Source organism: Triticum aestivum, chromosome 1D (genome assembly GCF_018294505.1).
Source record: "Triticum aestivum cultivar Chinese Spring chromosome 1D, IWGSC CS RefSeq v2.1, whole genome shotgun sequence".
In the NCBI taxonomy this organism is placed as follows: domain Eukaryota; kingdom Viridiplantae; phylum Streptophyta; class Magnoliopsida; order Poales; family Poaceae; genus Triticum; species Triticum aestivum.
Genome location: NC_057796.1, coordinates 413,004,034 through 413,012,663, shown reverse-complemented (window position 1 = coordinate 413,012,663; position 8,630 = coordinate 413,004,034). Strand labels below are relative to the sequence as shown.

General features: G+C 51.8%; 1 protein-coding gene across 1 annotated transcript; it reads right to left on the bottom strand.

Moving 5' to 3' along the window:
* Positions 1-293: 293 nt before the first annotated feature.
* LOC123182491 (putative E3 ubiquitin-protein ligase RING1a) lies at positions 294-5,195 on the bottom strand. Its single transcript, XM_044595070.1, has 10 exons — positions 4,871-5,195; positions 4,587-4,737; positions 2,915-2,973; positions 2,513-2,594; positions 2,259-2,379; positions 2,110-2,151; positions 1,487-2,008; positions 1,077-1,184; positions 768-971; positions 294-663 (listed from the first exon to the last, which is right to left on the bottom strand). The coding sequence occupies exons 1-10, from the start codon at positions 5,046-5,048 to the stop codon at positions 631-633; spliced, it is 1,500 nt and encodes a 499-aa protein (XP_044451005.1). The 5' UTR covers positions 5,049-5,195; the 3' UTR covers positions 294-630.
* Between the last annotated feature and the right edge of the window lie 3,435 nt (positions 5,196-8,630).

Here is an 8,630-nt window from a genome sequence, read left to right as displayed (position 1 = left end):
ACAACTTTATGACCACCGCTGTAGTAGATACTGTGAGGTGAGCGCATACGTGTCGAGATCTCAGACTCCATGGGGTGGCATCGCGGTTGGTCAAACGGTTGGCAGCGACCGCACACCGCACTTCAGGCTGGCTTCTGTGCGACCGTGGGTGTGTATTGGCTCTGGCCAAGCTGTCAAAAGAACCAGAACGCTGGCCAATTCACATTCACTCCTCAGATGGGTTCGAGTTAGACGAGCCCAAGAAGAATTACCGCTGCATGCGCAGCGCCACCAAATACAGTACATTATAATTATACAGTATAGAATAAGGAATGAACCAGGTAAATTTTGTCTGACCTGTTTTACACTGCTACGCAATCCGACTACCACTAGTCAAGCTTATGTTTTAACCAACCAATGAACCACTCCACGAGATATAACACACATAAACTTAAACAAACATTAAGACACGGATGATAAATCTACTACTTTGTCGCCCCTTTTTTCCTATATCGAATCATGATATATGTACATGTTTTCACGGCGAGTAGATCCTTCCTGCAGGTCATAAGATTAGCGGCGATCCATCCATCCATCAATTTGACGGCCAGGAGAGTTAGCTAGCTGGCTGGTGCCACGGACTGTGCCTAGCTAGCCCTGTGCTTTCACGGAGTACAGCAGCTCCTGGACGTTGGGAGGGAAACGGCACATACAGATCATTAGGATGCTGAAGCAATGGCGAAAAGAAGCGGTTAGTTATTAGGCAGTCAATTAGAAATGGAAATTACCAGGTCTCCAACACCAGAGGCGAGCATAGGGTAAAGCTCCGAAAGCGAATTCTCTTCCTTGAGCCTTTCCAGGCCGTCGAGCCGGTCCGGTTTCGCCTCGCCGTCTGCGCTGGTGTCTTCGGTTTTAAGCGACCCGTTTATGGAGTTCTTCCTGAAGTATATTTCCACCTCTTGGGCTTCCCGTGACAGCTGAAGAGCAACGAACTGAAACGACGCAGAAACGGGGTAAGCAGAGTCTTCGCTTATTCATTTCGATCTATGTCCACTATAGTTGTGTCACATTACAAACAGCAAGTGATTAGTGATTACCTGGCATAGGTGGCTAACAGAGAATGTTGGCTGGCAGCTGAGATAGGACTTTTCCAGTTTAGGAATGCTTTGTCCATCAAGCGGAGTTAGAGCAAGGTACAAGTTGAACTGCACAACAGAACAGACATATTCAGCAAACCTAATGGACGTAAACCACGGGCCACTGCTTGTACAAGATTTTGGCCTAGTGAGCCCAGGTATGTGCATGTGCTGATGTTTTATATTGCCTGCGCAACACTACAAAACACACCAGAATAACACGATACGGACAAAAGGATGCATCCAGCCTTTTAGAATGTTTATTAGTAATCTGAATCTTCCAAAGCACAAATAAAAAAAATACGAACTCTACTTATTTTTGCAACAGGAAGCAACTGTAAATTTAAACTATTGCGACGGTCTGTTTTTACCTTGGTATCAAATTCATCAGCATTACGAAGATGATCCACCAACTTGGCAACACGCCCACCCTTGACCATCCTTCCACTGGAGCCACCGGCACTGCCATGTCGAGTTTGGCTGCGGGTGCCATTTTTGCCCCAGGCAAGCATCTCTCCCCGCAGTGGAGAAGTGGCTAAGATATCTCTGGCACCTCCCAAATCATCATTCTCCTCGTAGCTGCTATCAACACTGCCAATAGTCTTGGCAGGGGATGACCGTGGCACAGGCCACCTCCGAGCTCTTTTCATCTTGACATCTGGTGAACGATCATCAACAGAAGACGATTCTTTGCTGCCATCATTGCCATTTTCTTCTCTCTCGTCGTCATCAATGTCAGTTGGGGCATTGTCAGGAGAACTAGTCCGTCCTCTCTTCTTTGTCCGCATACTCCCACGGGTCTTTCTTGTAGAAGCTATTGCTTTTGCATTGGAGCGCTTCTTCACAAGTGCTTCTGTTTGTCTTCGAAATGTTTCAGCAATGGAATCTTGAATCTTTCATGAGAAATACAGCAAATGTCAATAACAAGAAGACAAATACCAAATGACCAGGGCAGATAATTTTCCACCAGACATAGACAGCCATATAAACCAACCTTTTTGTTGCGAGTCTTCTCTTCTTCACCGAAAGCAAGTTCCTGACGTATCAAGCAAATTAGAATCGGTGGCAGGTACTACAACAAAAGCTAGATAAACAAGAGTGACAAGACAACTTAGTGTGGCAACTGGAGAAATTATGCATCACCTCTTCCTCATACTTGTCAATGTCTGGATATAAAGCTAGAATTAAAGCGTCAAAATTAGGATCATCCCTCAAGGAACGTCTGCTCTTGCAGTGGGTGCGGCATGCAGGGCATTCATTATTTCTGCAAAAAACACCACAGCACTTATATTGTCATTGAAATAAAGTATATATTTGGATTTTTCAAAGCCCCAATCAGGTTGGGCTATACATTTCTTTTAAATGACACTGTAGACAAATAACGCAAGGGATCATACCCAAGCCGCATGGATTTATCAATGCAGTCCCTACAAAACCGGTGCAAACACTCCATAACCGTTCTTGTTTTCCGGATAATGCCTGCAACAGAGGACCATAAGAGAAGCAAATTCTCAGATATCACAGTTTGAGCAGACATTCTACCTAGTTTCTTGTATAAAACTCATCCTAGCTGCTTGATGATGTGGACAGTCCCAACATGCATACTTGAATAACAGAAACATGTGAGCTTTGATGAATGTGCTAACTTCAACATCGGTAGTCAATAATCACAAAAAGATGTACAGAGCACATTAGCCTGCTTTAGTTACAGCTATTACAAGCAATGCTGTCAACACAGAAATCATGAAAACTAAACAGAGTTGCTATCTCTGAATTTGAAAGCAAGTTGACAAGGTTACCTAAGCATATAGGGCACTGCACTTCCTTCCGTATATCCATCAATTTCACTAGTATAAACCTGCATGAGAAAACAATACTGTTTAGCTACTAGTTTCGCTAACAAGAAAGCCAAATCTTCCATTACCAATTGGCATTTTCAATTACTGATTAACAGCTTATGGAACACACAGTGGCATTATTTTTTCTTTTTTCAAAGAAATGCGTAGTATAAAGAACATAATGTTCAGGTGTTCACAGTGGGACTACAGGAGACAACGGGGAAAATGGAACCATTAGCACCTTTGGACAACTTGAACACTGGAAACTCATATTTGACAGGCAGAAGAATTGTTGATTTGATTCAATTTACCAGCTGAGAAATCTAAACAGTACCAATAAAATCCAAACAACATACAATAGGTGGTCAACAAAAACAGTGTCTACACAATTATCTGGATCAAAGGGGATCAAATGTGAAAAGGTGTGTGTGCTACAATCTGATAACAGAGTTTATATATCTAGTGAACAAAATGCTTTCCTGACAGGAAACTGCACTGCACCTACAGCAACAGAGGGGTTGATTTGCACCTCGCATCAGCAGCGAGAAAAGATTCATAGAAGCGTCTGTGCATTTCAGTACCGATGAAAGATTCATAGAGACAGCTGATGGAAGGTAAAGCATAATGCTATCACGAGAATAAGAACGCATTTGCATAAAACTGAGTTAAGACACCTAAACAGTGTAAGACCTATCGCAGTCATGGGGGTCGGGACAGCAACAGTAGAAGCAGATAGATATTCAGAGCACGACAGGCCAAGTCATGTCCAAGACACTGCAGGAAACACGAAGAGGCTCCCAATACAGACGAAGGCGGCACCTGCTACGAAACTGAGAAAATCCACGGGAAGATCTTACATGGGCTGGATGAGCTTGAATAGTGTTTGCCATAAGAACATGGTGTCTCCACAGAACCATTCGACATGATGAACACGGGTGCACGGGTGAGAGGCTGGCCAGGAGCTCACACGGGTCTAAGCATGGCAGGATCATTCAGAAGGTCGGGCTAGCAGCAGCAAAGAGCCGGGACGGAAGAGTTGGCCGTGGCCGCACACGATTCAGAAGCAAGAGAAACAGGGAATTCCTTCCTGTAGATAGCTGAACCACGACGAACATGACCGCCGGTTCAGATGTGGCTGGCGACTCCGGGGTATCAGCTTGGGTATGCGGCGATCGACCCTGGATGCCGCTCCCAGCATTTGCCGTCGTGAGCACGGCGCCTCCGCTGAGCCGTGTGACGAAAGCATGCATGCTACAGAAAGATCCCATGACCCGGCGGTGACGGGAGCGCGGGACGGGCGAAGCGGCTGGCGCCTGCGCCTACCGACGAGGACGACTCGTGGTGGGCCGCCGCCGCCGCCACGAGAGACACGAGCCAGGATACGAAGCACGACACCACGAAGATCCCATGGCGACAGGAGCGCCGAGCCCGACGAGGTGAGACGATGCGGCCGCGGGTGGTGCCGCCGGCCCGGTGGGACTCCCCGGACGAGGACCTCCGGCACCACCCCGGCGAAGCGAAGCTAGCGTACGGGGACGCGGCGTGACGACGACGGGAAATCGGCAACGGATGCGAGAGGAGGAGGAGATGGGGAGGGGCGGGGAGGGATGAGGGGCGTCGACGGCCCACTTACTCGTCCACGTCGGCGGCGTCGCTCTCCGACGACTGACTGTCGTCGGCGTCCTCGTCGTCCCCGCCGCTGCCGCCGCCTTCCTCGTGCTCGTCCTGCTGCTGCTGCTGCTTCCGCTGCTCCTCCTCGTCCTCGTCCTCCCCCGCATCGGAATCTGCAGAGCCCGTGAGACACGCAAGCCAGTCAGCGACCCCGGCGCCGAAACAGAGGACGCGATGCGCGCATCGCGTGGGACGGTGGGAGATGAGTCGGCGGCGCGCGCGCGTCGCTCGAAGCAGAGCTCTCACCGCCACCGCCACCGTCCTTGGCCAGCTCCGCGGAGCCCCCGTTGGCGGCCCTCGGGGCGGCACCGCCCTCCGTGCCGGAGCCCGCGGCCCCGGCAGCGGCAGCGGCAGCCTCCTCCTCCTGGTCGACGTGGGCGTCGTCCGCGTCGGGCGACGGGTGCGGGCGCTTCTGCGCGGGCATTCCGGCCGGCGGTCCGCCCTCCCCGCTCGTCGGCGCGGCGCTCGTCGCGGGGGAGGACGGGCGCGTGCGGGCGGGCGAGTGAGAGGGAGGAGGCAGGAGGTGGGTGGAAGCGGCTCGAGTCGAGGGGGAGGCGGAGAGCGAGAGGAAAAGAAAGGCGAGGCGAGGCGAGGCAGGGGACGGGGGGTGGGGGTGGTGCCTGCCTCTGCCTGCCCTCCCCTGTGCTGCGTCGCGTGTGACTTTGGGTTGGTGCGCGTGGCCGCCCCGACCCGGCCCGGCCCGGCCCGGCCCGCTCCGCAACAAAATTTTAACTTGCGACCTGCGTACGGTAGGAAAAATAAAGACCGGGGAGGAGGACGGGCTCGACCCCGTCGTCTCCGGCGAGCCGGTCCGTCGTCGGTGAGGTTTTTGGGGTCAACGGCGGACGGCGGCCGCCACGCGCTGAGCCGGAGGAATTTTCCGAGGGGGAGCCGCGGGACGTGCGTCGCGTACGTAGGCTTGCCCGATGCGGGAAGGTGGTGATGATTGGGAGTGGCACTCGGCTGCGTTGACTAATGCATCGGCGTGAGTTGTGTTCTTCGGCGTGTGGCTACGGGTACGAGTACGAGGACTATTCGCCTTTGTTCCATCCAAGTGATTGACGATCTAGTATTGGAAGAGAAGAAAAAAAGGCCTTCGATTAAACTAAGGATACAGTCGTCCCGCCAGGTGGCGGCCTGGGTTATCAGCAAAAACCTCCTCGCTTGAAATGTTATCACTAGAGTGCAATTATCGTAATGCATTTCTCTCCGTGATTTCCCGTATTTAGAAGCCATATTTCTCTTCTGATTTGCTGCAAGGGAAGCTAAATTCGTGTTCACCAGTGCTTCGATCGAAGCGGCGGGGTTGTATATCCAGGCCTACAATACAACCGAGTGAGCCTCGTGTCGTTTTTTTCCATGCGTGCGTCGCGTGATATATATGTCTGCATGGCAGATTCTGAAAAGCCCCCTGGTTTTCTGTCCAGGCGTTACGATGGATATGCACCATGTCGTGTAGTACTATTATGCAGGGCTGGGGCAAAACCGACAGAGGGCCGACCAAGGGTGAAACTGTGGGCTATATGGGTTAAACCCATTTTATTTTGCCATTTTCGCTAAATTCTCAAAGCTTTTGGTCTATGCTCTTGGCTGAAGCCGGGGTTGTCGTGGATCTTGATCCACTGATTACGTGAAAATACCATGTGGTTACTTGCATACTAGGGTCTGAGAGGATTGGATTTTCACAAAGCATGCTACACAAGTTCAACCTGGATTAACGCTTTATTCCATCTGTTCCGAGTTGATGGACACACGAGGCCTTTCTCTCACCGTTTTTGGTATTCACCTTTTACTAAGTTTCTAAATTTGAAGGTTCTACCGATAGTTTGGACTTAGTTTACACGCTCTCTTATTTGAAAAATGTAAAAAGTCCAACTTGAATTTGGCCATTTGGGTATTTTATAATTTTTCATTAGAGAGGAGTAGTTTTCTCTTATTGTTAGTCATATTCATACCTATGTTATTCTTTACAAGATGTACATGCATTAACAAAAAGAACCGACTCCACGGCCAGAGAGAAGGATGCCATAGAGGAACCCCAAGTCATCGCAATTTTAAAAAGCGACAAATAAATTACTGACAATTAGATTAAAATCATTATAGACAAACATGTTGTTTCACTTTAGCTAAATATCCAGCCAAGATGGAAAAAAGAACTCGTCGACACGTTTAGAAAGAAGTGTACAAGCCAAGGACTTTGATATTGTACACTTCAGTACATATGTTTTCTTTATTTTTAGAATTATATAAAGGTGCTTGTGGAGTTAAAAAATTAGAAAAACGGATTCCATATGTAAATATTAAATTGGTGACGTAGTTTTTAGAAGTTTTGCGGAAACATGCGTCGACTTGTGGTCTACCCTAAAAAAACACGAGATATTTAGCAACACTAAAGCCATTTTACAACCAAAATTCTTAACTTTTTTGTCTAAATTGTTAAAGCGTTTGATCTACGGCCGGGATTTCAGCCAAAGTTTTTTCGCGAATACGCAAAGCTTGCGTATCATTGTATTGATAGAAGGAATAGAATAAGTACAGATAGGGGTACAACATATGACACGAACGCAGCCAGGCGTGAACATGGTGCCCGGAGCAGAGAGACAAGGGATGCTCGGCCCGAATGGAAAATACAACATAGCTAAACCAACCAAGCCCGACCCAAGGGCGGCAATGTCGAACCAACAAGAGCAGCAACATCTCCAGAACCAAAATAAGGGACACCACGAGCGAACAAGATAGCGCCTTCAAGAAGGAGGACGACGCTGAGACGTCGTCGCCATCCGGTCCGGAGGAACCAGACCTAGGGTTTCCCCTGAGCTCGAAGAGGGGCGCAGCCGCGGGCCTTGACAGCGCCTCCAAGAAGGAAACAACATCCGCAGACGCCGTCGCTGCCAGCATCGGCAAGCCGAGCAGGGATTTCTACCTGGCCTGAGGCTGAGCAATCGCATAGCCACCGTCTCTGGAAACGAAGATGAGGAAGCCAATGCCGGTCGAAGCCACCACGTCGGAGGGGGGCCTGGTGGGTTGCATCTGCCGTCGGAGGGTGGCACCTCCTCCGAACCCACGAGCGTTGGATCTGGCAAAAGGGGAGATTTTGATGCATACAAGGTAGGGCAGGTGGCGAAGCAAACCACGAGGGGGTTGGGGGATGGCGAATAGCAACGCCAGCAAGCTAGGACTGGAGGGACGCAGATCCTAACTGTCGTGGCCATAGCCGTCGGGGCGTCGAGGAGCCACGCGAGCTGGAAGGAACGCAGTTGTTGGGTCATCGAGGCCGGAGCCGCCCGGCAGAGGACGCCAGCAGCCATGGACGCCGGAGGGACGCGAGTCCAAGGTCGCCGGGGCCGGAGCAGCACCAGCAAGTACCCGCCTTGAGGGACTTCATGACTGCCACTACGACTGTAGTCTCATCGCCAACCACCTGAGCCGTCACCGCGGCACAGGGGAAAGGAAGGGCTGCCGGTGATGAAGGGGGTTGCCTGCAGGAAGACAGGCCGCGAGCACCTCCGCCGTCGGCCGCAATACCCGCAACCAACCCAAGGCCAGAAGCACCAGGCAGAGCCGGGCTACGCAGAGGGAGGGGAGGACTGCTGGGGACAGTGCTCAGTGGCCGTGGCCGGAACGCCCCGCCCGCCGCCGGATTGGCAGAGACCTACAACAGCTGGGAGGGGGTGCTTGCGCAGGAGCTCGAGGACATGGGGACAGGAGGAGTGCGCGGGGGACAAATCCGCCCCGCTGTCGCCTTCCCAGGACGCGGCGCGGCCTCGCCGGCCGGCCTCCAGCGTCAGTGCAGCGGAAGCGGGGCGGGGGCGAGGGTGGGCGTCCCGGCGGCGACGGTGGATCTGAGGGAGGCGGACGGGGTGGGGAGGCGCGTGGGGGTGCAAAGGAACGGATCCGCCCCGCCGCCGCCATCCCGGGGCGCGACGCACCTTCGCCGGCTGGCCCTCTGGCGGCGGCGCAGCGGGGGCGGGCGGAGCGGGGACTTCCAGGCGGCAATAGATGCGAT

What these genes read in the sequence shown, in the direction of transcription:
- LOC123182491 (XM_044595070.1), bottom strand. Translation starts at nt 5,048, where the DNA reads ATGCCCGCGCAGAAGCGCCCGCACCCGTCGCCCGACGCGGACGACGCC. An exon ending in GACGCCGCCGACGTGGACGA is followed by an intron (nt 2,974 to 4,586) that starts GTAAGTGGGCCG and finishes TTTCTCATGCAG; the next exon opens with GTTTATACTAGTGAAATTGA. An exon ending in CTGATGAATTTGATACCAAG is followed by an intron (nt 1,185 to 1,486) that starts GTAAAAACAGAC and finishes TCTGTTGTGCAG; the next exon opens with TTCAACTTGTACCTTGCTCT.